Source organism: Lacerta agilis, chromosome 2, assembly GCF_009819535.1.
Source record: "Lacerta agilis isolate rLacAgi1 chromosome 2, rLacAgi1.pri, whole genome shotgun sequence".
NCBI classification, from domain to species: domain Eukaryota; kingdom Metazoa; phylum Chordata; class Lepidosauria; order Squamata; family Lacertidae; genus Lacerta; species Lacerta agilis.
Window position 1 is genome coordinate 37,276,051 of NC_046313.1, and position 18,762 is coordinate 37,294,812.

At 42.9% G+C, this 18,762-nt stretch overlaps 1 protein-coding gene across 1 annotated transcript; it reads right to left on the reverse strand.

The window, feature by feature from the left end:
• Positions 1–2,501: 2,501 nt before the first annotated feature.
• On the reverse strand, positions 2,502–13,143 carry LOC117039211 (cytochrome P450 2C8-like). Its single transcript, XM_033136300.1, has 8 exons — positions 13,025–13,143; positions 8,919–9,081; positions 8,063–8,212; positions 6,459–6,623; positions 4,566–4,816; positions 3,763–3,904; positions 3,288–3,475; positions 2,502–2,738 (listed from the first exon to the last, which is right to left on the reverse strand). The coding sequence occupies exons 1-8, from the start codon at positions 13,127–13,129 to the stop codon at positions 2,574–2,576; spliced, it is 1,329 nt and encodes a 442-aa protein (XP_032992191.1). The 5' UTR covers positions 13,130–13,143; the 3' UTR covers positions 2,502–2,573.
• Between the last annotated feature and the right edge of the window lie 5,619 nt (positions 13,144–18,762).

Sequence of the window (18,762 nt, forward strand, 5' to 3'; positions counted from 1 at the left end):
ACTCTTAACGGCTGCAATTAGTCTTGCATGGAAAGGCAAGGGGTGAGATGGCTAAAGATAGCTTTGTTATGTACAATGAGATAAGAATCCAATGTCTTTGTTCAGACCAGGGTTTCTCCATGGTTTTAAGTTTGGTGATTAGTTGCAATTCAGCCACTTCTCTTTCCAGTCTATTTTTGAAATTTCTTTGTATTAAAACAGCTACTTTGAGATCTTTTATAGAATGTCCTGGAAGATTGAAGTGTTCTCCTACTGGTTTCTCTGTTTAAACTAGAAATTATTTATATCAACAAATAGACTGAAATCACATAAAACATGTATGCAAGTATCTTCTCAAAGGCATAATCTATGGCTTGTTATCTAAATGATCAGCTCTGAAGATGCAAAGTTTGATGTGCAATATTTATATACTGTAAAGTGATAGTGCAAAGTCTCTCAGGCGTCCTCGTCTGTCCTCCGACGGGTGGCTAGCTTGTTGTCCCCCATTTCACGTGTACGGTTTCATCAAGGAACGGACTTCATCTTTGATAATAATAATAGTGCATTCTATCAACATTACATAAAGCTTGTTGAAATAATATGATAATAAATTTAAAATACTCACCAAGAGGTATACAAGATTAACCCTGACTAAACAGCTCCAACACTTCAATGGTTCATTTCACTAGCAAAGGCTGATACAGACTGAAGATTTCACAAATATAAATACAAAAAGCCCAGGAATCATATAAACAGGCAAGGAATCATTTAAAGGGGCAAAACACTAATACAATACAACTGGGATATTAGGTATTTAAAGGTATAACACATCCAAGAGCCTAATACTTATAGAGCTCCATTACAGAAAGGAACTATAATCTATATGAAGGTTTAAGCCCCTAGGGGCTAAGGACCCAAATCTATGTATCCAATAAGATTCCTTCTGATGTAGTTTCTTCTTTAAAATATCTACATTCATCTCAGGGTGACTATGCTTATAAATGACGAACCATCTAAAATCTGTGGCTTTATGATTTGCCTCGACAAAATGGGAGGTAAGAGGTGCCTCCATTACCCTATTTAAAATGTGATTTTTGTGTTCCAATATCCTTGTTTTCACAGGTCTTATTGTGCTCCCTATGTACCATAATCCACAGCTACATTGAATTGCATAAACGACTCCTCTAGAGTTGCAAGCGGTGAATGATTCCAATTGAATAATATATTTTGTTCCTGGTACTGTAAATTCTTTAACCTCTCTGGTTAAATTACAAACTGCACACTTGCCACATTTGTAGTGTCCTTGTATGCTAAGTGGGGTATGGCGTTCACAATCTGGTACCACTGCGTGTACAAGTATATCCTTGAAATTTTTCATTCTGCGAAATCCAATTCGTGGGGTTATGGAGCAGCCAGGTATTTCTTTAATTAAATGCCAATGTTTCTTTATTACTTTGCTAATGGGATATGAGAGTGGGGTGTAATCAAGAGCACTTATCATTATCATAGCCAACAAGTGACTTTTTTTGACACCATCGTCTACCAAGATAGGATGAACAAATTAGCAGTAAGATCCTTTAAAAAGCCCACAGATAAACCATCATACCTACATTACAAATCCTTTCATCCAACAAACCTAAAGCATAATTTAACTCATGGCCAATTTCTAAGAGTTAAAAACAATTCCACTTCCCTCCATGATTATTTCAAGGATAGTGATAATATGGCACATGAATTTTTGCCCAGAGGGTACCCACATGAAGTGATAGAAACAGCACAAGCCAGAACATACTATAGACCTAGACATAGCCTGTTTGAAAAAGAATTAAGGCAAGAGGACCAGCTTATAACATGTGCTCTTGATTACACCCCTCTCATATCCCATTAGCAAAATAATAAACATTGGCATTTAATTAAATGGGGGACAACAAGCTAGCTACCCATCGGAGGACAGACGAGGACGCCTGAGAGACTTTGCACTATCACTTTACAGTATATAAATATTGCACATCAAACTTTGCACCTTCAGAGCTGATCATTTGGATAACAAGCCATAGATTATGCCTTCGAGAAGATACTTGCATACATGTTTTATGTAATTTCAGTCTATTTGTTGATATAAATAATTTCTAGTTTAAATATTTTCATAATGTTCTCGTAGTTCATATTGAAGTGTCTTTCACAGTTTTGTGTATTTTATATAGGGCTTTCATTACCATGTTTGTCTGTTGGCTTTTGCATATTTACAGGCTGAGGGAGCAGGTGTTTGTCCGCAGAAAGTTTTTCCAGGTCATGTGGCCAGCATGACTAAGCTGCTTCTGGTGAAACCAGAGCAGTGCATGGAAATGCCGTTTACCTTCCCACTGGAGCGGTCCCTATTTATCAACTTGCACTTTGGTATGTGCTTTCAAACTGCTAGGTTGGCAGGAGCTGGGACCGAGCAACAGGAACTCATCCCATCGCGGGGATTCGGACCACCGGCCTTCTGATTAGCAAGCCCAAGAGGCTCAGTGGTTTAGACCACAGCACAGCCATATCTCTTTCCGTACACTGTCTTTTAGAAGAAAGTGGAAATGGCATTGTTTGCACATAAGTTACCACAGGCTCATATAGTTACCTGCTGAAAAGGCTATTAAGGCTTCTTTCTTCTTGAACTGGCCTTTCTCATCCAAAAAATGTCCTGGATTAAACTGTTCTGGAGTCTCCCACTGGAGAGGATCATGGTGCACAGATGTGAACAATGGAGCAACAACAGTGCCCTTCAGGGATAAAAGACAGCTGATTTACATTATTGGTCTCAGTTCATGACTATCTAGGAAATAGCCATACTATGATAAAATGATAAAATGGGGAAGCTAACTTAGAAAAATGGGCTTCCACTAGGGATGAGCAGATTTCCTCTGGTCTGTTCCTGTATTATTCCATGAGTACACAATGCCTTACATTCAACTAAAATACACATTTATGTACCCATTTTCAATCTAAAATACCTTTTTGTGTGCTTTTTAGTGTGCTTCTGTGTGCATTTTCCCACCAAAGCATTGATTTTAGTACACATTTCCCCCATAAAATATTCATTTTGTATGCATTGTTCTGTGAAATACTAATTCCGTTGGTTCATTTTAAAATGTGAACTGAAGAAACAAAATTCTCCTCTATCACTAGTTCCTTCAGTTCATTTGCTTAGGCCAACAAAATCACTACTGATCTCCACTACTGCTTGCATGAGGGCAGTCCAGGGCCATTTCTACGTTCAGTTCCTGGAACTGCTCCATTTCTTTTCCACAGTTATTATAAGGCCATCATACCTTAGAGAAGGTGAACCCCCTGAATTTTGTATCACAAGACGTTGTACGGGGAATGGTCTCATTACTTGTTTGTGGGTATCGTAGAATCTCATGGATAACTGCATTGGTGAAAGGCATCCTCACACGATCTTCCATGATAGGAGCACGGGTGGCACTCGTCACCTCATCAATTTCCTGTTGGACTTTTGCTATAATGAAAAAGACTCAAGAGATGTATTTCCTGGATTCAGATTCTGCTTCTCATCTGACAGAGTGAAAACCTTGGGCACTCTCTGACATCATGAAAACTCACATTAACACCAGGGAGCCCTCAAAACCCCCTTAAAAAAAACAACAAAACAATGACAGGAGGTTCAGGCTGATGCAGAATCCTAATGGAAACCTGCTAGTCCAGAGGATGTCTTTTCATGTGTGATTACTAGTGGAGCCCATCATAGTCCCATCCTTTTTAAACTTCTCTGGGGTATCTGAATACCTTGAATATGTGGCAACTTAGCCATCACCATGAGGCCAGAGATCAAGGCAAAGCTTGTGGTTCCTGTCCCAGCCAAAAAAAGTCCAAACACTGTCATGACAAGGTTTTCAGTTCTGAAGGTGTCACTAGCAGACTTTTGTTCCTATGAGGCAAAGGGAAAGGGAGGGGGGAAAGAAAATTTCACTATAAAGAAAGATAGCAAAATGGAGACATCTTAGCCTGTTCTAATGAGCATCATGGGTGAAATCCTGCACTCACCCCAAGAGGTGTTTAATCCAATCACATGTATTTAAAATAGGGTTACTTTTGAAATATAAAGAAAAGCACTTACATATCATTGCATTATGAAAGTTGTGTGGCTTGATGACTGGAATGTTAGGGCAGAAGGAAACAGTTAACCAAGATTATATATATCTGAAAATATATAGGATCAGAAATTATAGGAGTGATAGCAGTAAAAGAAAGAGGGGCAAAGTAGCTGTCCATGGTACTCATGTATGCTGTAAACTGAGTGAACCAATTTTATGTTTATCATAAGCACTTGCATTGTTTAGTACAACGTTAAGCATAGACTTTAAAACTGGGCACAATATACCTCTGACTAATGAATAATAATAATAATAATAATAATAATAATAATAATAATAATAAACAATACCTTGCAAGGAGTAGCCGAGAGACATTCCTAGGGAAGGAGGCAAAGAGAGGTGGACACTCTGGTTGGCCTAGTATCCCTCCCCCACATGGGCTAGGACATAACTGGGCACCCATGCCAGAGCAAATATTTTTTTTGACCCACATACCTTCTCAGACTTGATAAGGAAGCAGTCAATATAGTCACGGATGTTCTGAGGATCCAGTGTCTGCCTGTGCAGCTTCATATTCTCATGGATGAAAGCACACAACTCTTCACTATCAGAAAAAATCTTTTGGTGTCTTCCAGGAAAGCAGTCCAATATTTTAGGGACAGCAGTGTACAGCTGAAATGAAGATGACACACGCAGCCTTAAATATTGTGAATCCATCATTTTATACAATGCCACAAAGATTCTGACTGAAAAATGATAAAGCAGTTGTTGTTTTTAATCACTTATTTTTTAAATCCAGCAGGAACTGTGGAGCTTGTAGTTCATTTTACCTAATTCCTAAGGGCTGGTGATGATGGGGCTTCCCTTGAAGATTACTCAGAAACTTAAACTGGTTCAAAATCCAGATTACTGGTTCAGGTTCTGTTTAGGTCTCACATAACCTCTGTTTTAAAACAGCTGCACACGTTGCCAATTTGTTTCTGCGCCCAATTCAAGGTGTTAATATTAGTTTTTAAAGCTCTAAATGACTCAGGCTCCAACTACCTGGGGAATTTTTTTTCCCTTTCCTGCAGACTTCCTCAGGTGTTAAGAGTGGCAGAAGGGGCCCCTATTGGTTGTCCCACTGCCCTCAGAGGCTCGTGGTCCAGAAAAAGGTATTGTCTGTGGCAACCCTTCAGTTGTGGAACCCCCTCTGCAAAGAGGTGTGCCTGACATCTTCATTATACAGGTTTTGGCAAATGCTGAAGACATGCCTTTTCACTCCGGCTTTTGACATCTGAAATGTATATAAGTTGTTTTCAACTGTTTTTAACTTGGTGTTTCAATTGTTGTAACCTGCCCTGGGACGTTAGGGTGAAGGGCAGAACAAAAACAAAAACAACATCCTGGGTAGCTTGTTTCAACTGTTGATCTAGGCTTGGCTCCTCACACTTAGCAACTCTTCCCACCAGGATGCCTCTATAGATGCACAAATGTGCCTCTGTCTGTTCCAACACTCATTTTCACTTTCAACTGGAATTTCCCCTTCTCCTGCAATTGGTGCATTTTGCACAAGTCTTTCTTCTGTTTTGTCATTCACTGCTGTGGAAATGTATGCCATTTTTAATGCATATCATATTGCACAATAGACAGACCTATCCCAGTAATCAACAATTATTTAAAACTGACAAAAATGAAACAAGTAAGGCTCCTGTTGGGACAGAAATTTATGTGGTTCCCTTTACTGATTGTGAAGTTTTATGAGGGCAGTAAATTTCAGGGGAGCAGTTCGTGATTCATAGCAACGATTCTCCCCTCCTCCACACCCTCATGGCTCTTTCTTCAGTAGCTTAGGTACCATTTTCTTGCACCCTGAAAAACCTGTATGCTGCATTGTTCTGGGTTGTTGTGGGGATGGGAACTGTAGGGCGACATCCATACAAAAAGTGTAGTCCCTGTTGGTGACTGCCATTTTTTTGTGATGGCAGCCATTTCCCCCTTACAATGCTCCACAGTTATATTGCATCCAGAGGGAAATGGTGGCCAGGCAACTAAGGGGGGGGGGGAAGCAATGGCAAAGTAAAAGGGGTGGGGGGCAGGAAAGGAAAGGAAAGGAAAGGGAGATCTGCTGCTTTTGGTGAACAGCCCAGGTAAATCATGCAACATTTCTGCTGCCTGCCCTGCTCAAGGGTCCAGTTTCTCCCCTGAAATCACTGGAACTTTGTGATTGTGTCAGTTTCCATCTCAACTCTTTGGAAGACATTTTCAGAACATTGTTTTCATCTTATAGTTAGGCAGGCACACAATTGTGAGCCCTTTGTGCCATCATTCATACTTCAAAAAGCTAGGTTTTGTTTTTTCCCCTTTTCATGGTAGTGAGGAAAATGTTTGCAACGCAGAAGAAACAACCTACCAGTCCCAAGATAGTATGAAAGAAGCCAACTTGGTTCTCTATAATGCGTTGGTGCTTTAGGAAGGTCTTGTCTGTGTAGTCAAAGCGAATCCCAAAGACGACTGAAGAGATCACATTGGAAACAGCAGGTGTGATGCTAGTTGTCGGATCAAAGCCCTGTCCTGTAGGAGGAACAGAAGACACTCAGCAAGGCATGATCAAAGTGGACCCCACCATCTTCTAACCTCAACACAAAATTAACTCTAAAAACTGTTTAAACAGCTTGGGCCTGGTAGATTGCATTTTCATCAGTCCCAAGAATCAAATGTTTAAGAAATCAAAAGTAGTAGTAAAATGCTATAATTAAGAGGTCTGTGCACAGCTCCACCTGATGTGAGGCCTGAATCTGGGTCCACAAATTGGCTCTGACCCAATATTCAAGGCAACCTGGGCAACACTCAAATTGTATCCAGTCCTAAGTCAATTCGGGGGGGCTGTGCTAATTTTTATTTTTAAACTGCAATTAAACATAATTGGGGGAGGTGAGAGGCAGAAAAAAGAGGCACTGGGTTTCCTTCTCTCTCCCCACCACCACCACCTACCCCATCCACAGCCCCAATAATCAACCCCCCCTTCATTTCTTTGCTTTGACATTCCACTTAATTAACTCATCTGATGCTGATTCTGCTAGCATTGACTGCAGCAGAGTTTCAGTTGGCCCACAAGGCCATGTTGACACTAAATAAAAATAAACCCAAGGAATGGAAATGTGTTGATGATTACATGGTACAAAGATGCTCCAACAATAATCTATTGATAAGAGTTATGTTGAAGATGGAATTTTGAATAAGTTAGATAGTAAGTACAGGGGGAAAGGGAAAGGTGTAACAATAGTTGGTTAAATGTGGATATACAACTGCAGTGTTAAAGACGAAGAATACATGACGTGTTTTATTTATAGTACAGTGGTACCTCAGGTTAAGTACTTAATTCATTCCGGAGGTCCATTCTTAACCTGAAACTGTTCTTAAGCTGAAGCACAACTTTAGCTAATGTGGCCTCCCGCTGCCACTGCGCCACCAGAGCACAATTTCTGTTCTTATTCTGAAGCAAAGTTCTTAACCTGAAGCATTACTTCTGGGTTAGCAGAGTTCTTAACCTGAAGTGTATGTAACCCGAGGTACCACTGTATTTGAATATTCAGAGTTATGTGTCTTATCTATATCATTTGAATATGTAATGTATTTGGGAAAATTAATTAATTAATTGATAAAATATAAACCCAACAACTTTCACTGAAACAATTTGCACACAGTATGATCTTCAGTATGCACATCTAAGAAGTGTAGGTAGACTGTCATAGGCATTACTGGATTAGTGGAAAATATTAAGGTGGAAGTTCAACACATGAGTTGGGGTTCACATGAGCATGCAGAGAGTTGAAAGGACAAATGGGAAAAGCTTGCCTCCCTGCTGCCACTGAGCCCAACAGCCATGTATTCTAACTATGTCAAAAGCTCACATACTATAAGTGCCCATTCCTATATACAATTTAATAAATGTCCTCTCTTTGCCCTGGGATAGTGCTTTCTCGGTTTTATTTTTTAATGAGCTAGATGACCTTTTGTGGCTGCCAATGCCTCCACCAGACAAACAGCTTCCTCCTGCACCCTCTCAGACATTGATCTCTTCCCCATTCCAAAGTCTCTCAGTGTCATAACTGTGAATCTGCGCAGCTCTCTCCATTGCATGTCACTTGAGTTGACCAATCCTGAAAAAGAAGAGGTGAAGGTCATTCTGCTAGTTATTGACACAACAGGAACCAGCAGGAAGTTTCTACATGAAAAGGTGGTTCTGGTGCTTTCCACCTTAAAATTATATCCCCATTTGTAGTTACAATCAGGCAACTAATTGTTGCCCCCAACAGCCCAGTTCCGTGTTGTGTAAGGGATTTTTGTTTCTTTGGTTGAATAAATATGTCCAGTGCAGCATAACAAAGTAAATAATGGATGGTAAGAGACATGGCATCACCCCCTTGCCTGCCTCCAGTCCACAGTGTTGGCTGATGTTGGGGTGGGAAGGTGAAACCATGTCACCCATGTTCAGAATGACATGCTATTGGCACAGGAGAGAGGTAGCAACGTATACGGTTGCTCTTTGCTGTTTGCAAATCTTTAATAAAAAAAATACTTTTAAATAAACAAATAAATGGGTGATGGGTTGTTTTTTTAAGCGATTGCATAGGGGACAGCTTCCCTGGATCAAAAAAAGCAGTTTCTTTTGGGGGAATTGATTTTCAAAAAGTGTTCTTTGGAGAAGCAAGCCACAGCAAAAATTAATGCCTTGCTTGATAGTGTTTGTCTTTTCTTTTTTCTTCCCTAGACATGATGCTAATTATCATGCACATTTTGGGGGACTGCATTACAAATCAAAGTAGAGCTAAACTATACATTAAAAAATAAGAAGAAATAATCTACCATGGCCTTTGGACAATCGATCAATGATGGGGCTGTTAATACGCCCACCAAACGCTTCAGCATGATCCACCAGAGCATCTTTTACCACATCAAATCCACAAAGCACGACCATTGGTTTGGGCCCCATCCAGATTGTGAACATAGGGCCATATTTCGCAACCAGCTAAAGGCACAAAGAAAGTGTTATTTAATTAGGCAATGAAACTTCTTTTGGAGTAATTATCTTAGGGAATAGTTGCAATATCTCTTAGGGCTCCTGCAGCTTGTTTTGTGCTGGGTTTTGCAGGCAAATGCTACAACATGTCATTGATGCAGTACCAGTCCATTAGTGGCAGAATTCAGCTTTATTAGTTGTTCTGCAATACTTCCTCAGTGTTATTACATTATTGCCATCTGCCGAGATACTGTCAAGGTTCAGGGAATCCTATCCCTCCCCCAGTGGCAGCCAAAAAAGCAGATAAACAAGAAGAGTCCTTACCACGTAATTTATTCAGTATTCACAGAGAGAGACAAAGGAATGTCGTATCTACTAAATAATGGCGTTGCTCCGAGTAAATTCCAACCCCCTCCGTCTTTCTTATCCCACATCATCCCTGCACCGGCTGATCTGGGCTTTCTGCCTCTGAGCTTTCTGTTATACTACTCTCAATGCATGCCTAGTCCTGGGAGAGTGGGGATCGGGAATGCTTTCCAAAGACTTTGAGTTGGTCAGCTGTCTCTCCCCTGGTGTTTCTTCTTCCTGCTGCTCCTCTCCCAATATTTCCCAGCATTTCCCCTCTGCGGTCTCTGAACTATGTCCTTCTGCAAACCACTGTTCTAAATCTATACTGTCCTCCTGTTCTCAGGAATGTTTGGGGGGTGACCACCACCATTCTTCCTCAGTCCAGACCATGACAGGTACATTTATTTATTTCATAAAATTTACATCCATACATTGTATATATTGGAGTGCAACAAAAGACACACACGCCTGAACATTTGGGCTATAACAAGCTGCAGGATTTGAACAGGAAGCTATGGGACGTGCACTGATTGGAACAAAGCAGTGTGTCCACCTTGGAAGTGCAAACAGTATTGGAAATGGGATTGCGTATAACAACTCCAATGTCATCATGAGTACAAATAATAATGAATGTGTCATAAAAAGGACATCTGGATGGCTCCTTGGAGAATGGGCTGCTAGAAGGCTGTTGCTCCTGAATGAGGCGAAACCACATTCTGAACTGCCTCCATAAAAGAAAGAGAATCTTGTGAAATAAATCTTACGTTCAGCCCCACCAACGTCATCAGGTGTTTGATTCCCTTTGTAAAACAGGCACGTGAAGAAAATAAATTCATATGCCCCTTTAACAGGCATGACACTGCAATAGGTGTCCCATCATACATTTCAGAATGATCAACCACTGTTTCATAGCTCTAAAGCATAACCATATAATTATGTCCAGGCCAATCAATGAACATGGGGCCACGCTGCCTGGTTCTGCTTCAGCTTGTTATTTATCACATTTGGTTACAACTGCCCTAAGTGATCTTCTAACAATTATGTGGATTAGTAGTGAAGAGCTTTTCACATGTTATAGGTATCATGCAGTGGAAGGGACAGGGCTTGTGTTGACTGGATGTGTTTACACATATACACCAATACAGCTAGCTTGCAACCAGGGGCGTCGCTAGCCACTGGGCTGCTGGGGGCGGCAAGCCCAGTGGCACCCATGGGGGCGGGGCGTCGCTCCGTGCGCATGACGTCATGACGCATGCGCACGGAACAACGCCTCCGCGCGGGCCAGTTGGCCCGCCCCTCTCCCGCTGCGCTCCGTGAGCGGAGCCGTCCCGGGGAAAGGAGAGGGGTTGGGCCAGCGGGCCTGCCCCTGTCCTTTCGCCCCGGGCTCCGCTCCCTGAGCACAGCGGGCAGGGAGCGGCGCGGCGGCGCGTGGGGAGTGATGGGAGGGGCCGCCGCTTGTCACCCCACGTGCCGCCGTTCGTTCCGTCGCCCCGGGAGCAGCAGCACCGCACACACTGTGCGCCGCTGCTGCTCCCACGGTGACAGAGCGAGCGGCGGTGCGTGGGGGTGACTTGCGGTGGCCCCTCCCACCACTCCCCACCGGTCACCCAGGGAGGAGCAGCGCTGCAGGAACGGGGTGCTCGCTCGGCCGAGCGAGCACCCCGTCCGTGCAGCGCTGCTGCTCCCGGGTTGACGGAGGGAGCGGCGGCGCGTGGGAGTGGTGGGAGGGGCCGCCGCAAGTCACCCCCACGCGCCAAAATGTTACGCCCACCTAGGGGCGGTACGAGGGGCGGCCCGCCCCCACCCTACGACGCCCCTGCTTGCAACCTAACTGTTTCAAAATTCCATTTTGTAAATCACCCTGTGATCCTCAGATGATGAGAAATATAGAGATTTAATAAATAAATAAATGAAATTAAGTAAAAGTCTAATGTATATTACTGCTGCTGCTGTGCTTTTTCTAAATGAATGTTGCTATTTATTATGATTCCTTTAATGCCCTCTTCAGTTAGGGTGCCTCCAAACTGTCATTATTTTGCAAGAGGGATTCAAGCACATACCAAAATTTTGGGTCTATGCAGTTAACATAATCCTAGTGCAACAAATCCACTTTTTTGAAAAATGGACTTTTGCTTGTTGGAAATTGATGGGGAGAGACTCCATCAGGCAAGGCCTCCTTCCACCTGCCTTGCCCCACCCCTGGCCCTGGGATTCTTCATAAGGGAGCTGTTCTGAAGGAAGAACTGTGAGGGGAGAGACTCCGTCAGGCAAGGCCTCCTTCCACCTGCCTTGCTCCACCCTCTAGTCTTTGCTTCTCAATTTGTATTGTATTATTTTATGTACTGTGGCTTGCTGTTGTTTTATTGATTAGTTTAGAAATTGTTTATTGTAAATGTTGAGTGGATTTCTGTTTAACTTTTATATGTTGATATTATTTTATATTACTCTAATAATTGTTGAAGGTAACGTTTTGATGTAGGTTGCTTATTTTAAAGTTTTGTTTTATTATCACATTTTTGTATTGAATTAGATTGTTATAAGGTGTACATTTTTTGTTTCTTCTGCTTGTAAACCACCTTGAGTATCGTAAGATAGAAAGTGGTATAAAGGTGGTATAAAAATAAAAATAAAAATAAAAAAGGGAAAATATACTGAAAAGCATGGGATGAATAAATGACTATAAGCAACCTGCAAGCTAACCAGGATGAATGAAGAATGAATGAATGCTCATTGTCATAGAACCACCCTGCAAGCAAATCAGAACAAATTTTCGATATATATCGTATTTTTCCAATTTAAGAAAATGGGGAAAGATGTATACGTATATAAGACGCCCCCAAATTTTTGACATTATTTTTAGAGAAAATACCTAGTCTTATAGATGGAAAAATACGGTAACTTCTTTTTAAGCTTTGTGCAAGTAAATCACAATGAATGCTGAATAAACTGATTGTCTGGAGGGATCAGGGAAGCTCTAAAGAGCATGCAAAATAGACACATGCCAACAGTAAACAAAACCTAGTAAAATCAAGTAATAAACAATGCAAATAAAAATAAGGAAAGAGAAAGGAAGCAGAAATCTGGGCCCCTTCAAAGCATGCCTTTATTATAATGAAGAATGGGAAAGTATATAAGCAAGATAGGGAACAATAAACATTCTGTCCTTCTCATTGCTTCATTCCAGACAATGGTTGTTTGTAAAGGTAAAGGGACCCCTGACCATTAGGTCCATTCATGTCCGACTCTGGGGCTGCAGTGCTCATCTCGCGTTCCAGGCCGAGGGAGCCAGCATACAGCTTCCAGGTCATGTAGCTAGCATGACAAAGCCACTTCTGGTGAACCAGAGCAGTGCACGGAAATGCTGTTTACCTTCCCACCGGAGTGGTACCTATTTATCTACTTGCACTTTTGACGTGCTTTTGAACTGCTAGGTGGGCAGGAGTTGGGACCGAGCAACGGGAGCTCACCCCATCGCGGGGATTTGAACCACCAACCTTCTGATCAGCAAACCCTAGGCTCTGTGGTTTAACCCACAGTGCCACAGTTTATGCTGTGCCAAAGGGACAAGGGAACAGAGAGAAACTGCAACAAGAAACGGCTTTACCTTTGAATAGTTTTTGTTCAGAGGCAGGACATCTTTCTGCAGCAGATTCCCCAGGAAGAACCAGGGAGTGGGTCCTGGAGGTAGCTGGCTTTTCTTCTTGTACATTTTTAAGGATGAGAAAATGAAGATGAAAAGACTCCAGAGAAGGAGAAGAGCTCCTGTTACAGCTACTTCCATCTTCCTCTGAGGGTCTTCTTTTTCATCAAATATATCCAGGAAACTACTTAAGAAAGACAAGGTGAAAACAAAGCTGCTGATTAGAGCGCCAACCAAACCCCAACTCCAACCTTCTCCAAATAATCTTAGTTTCTTCATTTTCAGTATGTGTTCCATTAGGAAGCGTGGGTTAATCATCAACATAAGCTCTAGGCTGGGCTGAAAATAGGTTAATTTCTATGGTTTTCAACATCAAGGTTGGGTACAGACTTACACGTTACTGTGAGCAACGTACATTTTCTTTAATACAACCATGAAATAATATTTTAAAACCATAATATCCATGTTCAAACACCACCACCCTCCCATCACTGACAACCTCACCCTTTTATCCATCAATTAGCATCCTAATGCTGATAAGGATGATAGGCCTGACCTCTCTATGAGTAGATTCCTAGTCAGATTTGAGCTGGCATTTCCCAATTTCAGCCAGCATCTAGAAGTAATTGCTCTATTTCGCAGCAAATGAATTCTGAATATGCCACCAAGTTTTGACTGAAATCAAGTGAGCCACTCACCCACCCTGAAAGGAAATATATGATTCTCCACTGCCTTATGTACCTTTGTGAAATGCAGTGCAGCAAATCATACGAAGACTGAATAAATTGGGAGAGCTTTCATGGCCAATGAACAAGCCGACCTGAAGCTTGCTGGTCTGGATGAACAGGAAGTGTGTTACAACATGGATAGTGAAGCAATCACCCTTGTAAAAGAAGCATTAATTTAGACTGCATGGTACAAATAACCGATGTGCAATCGATATTTGATATTGAAAACACTGTTGGATATTTGGTGTGTTCGCACTTCATTTTCAGTCACGTTCCCCTCCCCTCACCACCAGTAAACAAGTTTCTTACCCAATGCATTTTCCAGCTTGGACATAGGATATGGATGAAGGAAACAGAATATTTTCGTAGTAAGTTAATATGTTTGAGAAATACCTGTTGTCACGCCTGCCTCTAGAACATTTTGGTATCAATTAAAAATTAGGACTAAGCTTTCTTTGGGGGAAAACTCCTGAATAATCTTATTGTGCCTTAAAATATTTATGTATCTCAACTAAACATTTGATGCTCCCCCCAGCACTCAAATTGCTTCTCAAAGTCAGGGAAGCAAGGCGCTGGGCTTTAGGAAGGGGGCATGAAGGCTGGCTCTGACACGGTCCCAGAGTCCTCCTGCCACCATAACAAAGCCTAGTTAATGCTTTTCCTGCTTTAGGAGGAAGTGCAAGGACTCTAGAATGCTACCAGAGCCTCATGCCTTCTCCTTACCAAAGCCTAGTGCCACGCTTAGGCAACAGGAGGTCTTGTGGGGGGTTGTCAAATTTTGGGCTCACTCCCCCTTCTGAGCATCAAGGCAGCAAGTGGCCCACAGGTTCTATGTTGAAGCACACTTGCCGATTGTTTGGAATGAAAAGTTGGGCCACTCTGGCATAGAACAACATTATCCATGAATAACAGACTGGTGGACATGAATTAAAACTAAAAGCATAAAAGCAACAGACACAGAAACAATGAGCCTATCGACCAGTCACATTCATGGTCCATTTCCATAACCAAGTGTGAAAGACTACATAAGTGTCAAATTAAGCAATATTCATTTATATTGGGAGAAGAACCCATGGTCCTCCAGATGCAGCTGGACTTCAACTCCCATCATCCTATATCATTGTCCCTGCTGGCTGGGGGTTAAGGGTGGAATCACTTGGAGGGTCACCAGTTCCATGCCCCTGGTTCATGCAATGGCATGTGTAATGCTTTTGGGGGGTTGTGTGTGTGAGAGAGTTAATGGACAGTGGAAGAACATTTCTCTTGCTATGAAATTTAAATAAAGTTGAAATATAATCCAAGCCAGAGGAAACAGGAGAAAATTTAACTTTCCTCTCCTCCAAGGGTTCTTCCCCTCAAAGGTATTCAAATTAAGCTCTACTGACATCTATAGCATCAGTGCTTCCTTGCCTGCAGTGAAGTAACCTTTCAGCTAATTTGAATTCCTTAGACACATCTTTTCCTGCAATGTTTTGGCAAATGGAGGTAGGGGAGAGAAGAAGCATATTCTTGAGCAAGAAGCCCAAAAGATGCTCCCTGCTTTGTGTAACACAGTGGCAGAGGGGGGAAGCGGGGAAGAAAGGGAGAGGGAGACTTCCTTCTCTCCATACTCTTCTGCTGCTACCCGGGCCCTGCCCCCAAGCAAGTAAACATGCTCACTGGGGCATCTTCTATATAATTATCTCTCACATTCTTGGTAGCTAAGCACAAGTCCCTGTGGCAAACCAATTGTGTAAGAGTAATCAGTCAAGAGAACAGACATATTCCTTTTGAGGGTTGTTGTTTTTCAGTAGTTCAGTCATGTCCGACTCTTCGTGACCCCATGGACCAGAGCACGCCAGGCACGCCTATCCTTCACTGCCTCTCGCAGTTTGGCCAAACTCATGCCAGTCGCTTCGAGAACACTGTCCAACCATCTCATCCTCTGTCGTCCCCTTCTCCTTGTGCCCTCCATCTTTCCCAACATCAGGGTCTTTTCTAGGGAGTCTTCTCTTCTCATGAGGTGGCCAAAGTACTGGAGCCTCAACTTCAGGATCTGTCCTTCTAGTGAGCACTCAGGGCTGATTTCTTTGAGAATGGATAGGTTTGATCTTCTTGCAGTCCATGGGACTCTCAAGAGTCTCCTCCAGCACCATAATTCAAAAGCATCAATTTTGAGGGTGGGCAATAGCATTAAAAGTAAGGAAGGCAGGAAACAGAGACGGAAAGTATCTTACTCTCTTAAAATGAATTGGAACAGTTGTGTGGCATGACAACATGACCCAGGCATTGGGAGAAATGTGGTGGTTCTAGGACAGGCATAGGCAAACTCGGCCCTCCACAATTTTTGGGAGTACAACTCCCATCATCCCTGACCACTGGTCCTGTTAGCTTGGGATGATGGGAGTTGTAGTCTCAAAACATCTGAAGGGCCAACTTTACCTATGCCTGTCCTAGAACCACCAGATTTCTCCCAATGCCCCACTCCCACCCACACATAGGTCACCAACCCCAGTCCCACAACATGAGAATCTGGGCCCATCAGGTCACCTGCAGAAAAAGGCATGAAGGCGCTTATTTTTTATTTTTGGAACTGGCCCTTCTCCTCCAAGAAATGACCGGGTTAAACTTTTCCCAATGGTGAGAGTCAAAGTGCATAGTTGTGGGCAGTGGACAAACAGCAGTTTCCTTCAGGGAGAAGATGCAGATTATAGTACTCATAAATATAATAGGAAACAGCTTTCTTTCATGAAGAAAGAAATCACTGTCTCTTTTGTCAGAAAGTGATTGCTAAAACTGGTTCTCTTGCATAAAAACAAGTCATTGCACAGCATTCTGAAAAATCACCATGGGTTGAAGTGGAGAATCACCATATATTGTATCCACACTGTCTGGGACTTTTGGAGATGAAGGGCATTCAAGTGAAGCAAGCCAAGCAGCACCTCCGGGGGCAGGGCCACGCTCCGTAGCATATGCCTCATGACGTTATGACGCATGCACTATGGAGAGCAGCCCATGCAGACTGCGTAAGTCCACAGCAGCCTGGGCGGATGACGGGCTGCTGCAGACATGCGAGGTCTGCCCGGACTCCCAAGCTGCCGCCCAGCAGCCCTTGCGTGCAGTGGCTGCTAGCGCGGAAGGGCTGCCGGGCGGTGGCTTGGGAGTCGCACTCGTGGGGGGGTGGCCGCTTGGGAGTCAGTTGGACCCCCAAGCCACCACCTGGCCACACACACACACCCCACGCACAAGTGCGACTCCCAAGCCGCCACCTGGCAGCCCTTCTGCGCTAGCAGCCACTGCACGGAAGGGCTGCTGGGCGGCAGCTTGGGAGTCCGGGCAGACCTCGCATGTCTGCAGCAGCCTGGGCGGACTGCACATGTCTGCACATGCAAAGTCTGTGTAGGCTGTTGCAGACATGCGCAGTCCACCCGGACTCCCAATCTGCCGCCCAGCACCCCTTCTGTGTGGCAGCTGCTCGTGCGGAAGGGCTGCCAGGCAGCAGCTTGGGAATCGCGCGTGCAGGGGTGGTGGTGGCGCAGAGTGTCCCCCCTGGCTAGAACGTGGGGCACCCACTGGACAACAGCATTGGTATAGAGCAGGGGTCCCCAAACGAAGGCCCGGGGGCGGGATGCGGCCCAATCGCCTTCTAAATCCAGCCGTGGACGTCCAGGAATCATCGTGTTTTTACATGAGTAGAAGGTGTCCTTTTATTTACAATGCATCTCTGGGTTATTTGTGGGGCCTGCTTGTTGTTTTTACATGAGTAGAATGTGTCCTTTTATTTAAAATGCATCTCTGGGTTATTTGTGGGGCATAGGAATTCGTTCATTTTTTTTTCAACATATAGTCCGGCCCCCCACAAGGTCTGAGGGACAGTGGACCGGCCCCCTGCTGAAAAAGTTTGCTGACCCCTGGTATAGGGCATCCTCACCCTATCTTCCATGCCAGGGACATGGTAGGCACCTACCACCTCATCCATCTACTGTTGAACTTTGGTTGTAAAAAAAGAAAACAACATTCAGAGCTCTATTTCCAGATTTCTGAAACCACTACACATCTGACACAGTGAAAACCTTCAACATTCTCCAACTGGAAGGAAAAGCAAAACTCACGCAAATTCTCTTACTGACAGGAGCCCATCTTTTAATACTTTGACTTTGGCTTTTTAGCTTAGGAAAATATTTAACTGGAAGGCATCTTTATGGGTGTTTTAAAAACTTTCTGTTGCATGTACAACAGAGTGAAAACTTTATGCACTCCCCTGACACGATACATCTTTATTGATTGATTGAATTTATATTCCCACTCTTCTTTGCCATCTATATGGTAGGATGCTCATATCTCTGTTATTTCCAAACCTGGTAATGACCAAGCCACCTGGGCAAACTGTAAGCTAATTCTGTAATAAATGTAGATGCCAAGGTACTAACAATAATTCTTGCTTGTAATAGTAATTCAGCCTGCAATATTAACATTAGAACACCAAAATCAGGCGGACTCCCCCCCCCCCCCGGCTGCATTAAACAATAAAAGAACCAACACAACTACTGCTTGATTTTTTTTAGTTTTTCAAGCATAACTAGATTTATTATTTTTCTAAAGATATTTCTGCAAAACAAAAACAAAATATATTGACATAGTATTTCATTTAGTGAGGATCCTTACAATATTTCAAAATTACTGTCATAGCCTTAATTCATAATTCAAGTACTTTACTGTTTTACAGTATCTGCTTCACACACACTTCTAAAGGTATTATCACTTGACATTCCATTCCTTTTTGGAGCCTTGTTTTACTTCTATTCTGTTTACTGTGAATAATTGGCATTGAATAACTGGCAATGTGTGGCACTGAAAAGTGAGGATAGCAACACATTATCACCCATGCAACCTGCTAGCAACTGCTAGCTGGGATGATGGGAGCTGATGTCCGAGAATATCTAGATTTGCCTGTTCAATTTCTGTCTTGTCCAGGGGTGCTAACTTTAATAAAAT

Coding starts and splice junctions, on each gene's coding strand:
- LOC117039211 (XM_033136300.1), bottom strand. CDS start 13,129: ATGTACAAGAAGAAAAGCCAGCTACCTCCAGGACCCACTCCCTGGTTC. Junction 6,624..8,062: donor GGCATTGGCAGCCACAAAAG/GTCATCTAGCTC, acceptor TTCCTCCTACAG/GACAGGGCTTTGATCCGACA. Junction 3,476..3,762: donor TAAGTTGCCACATATTCAAG/GTATTCAGATAC, acceptor TTTTCATTATAG/CAAAAGTCCAACAGGAAATT.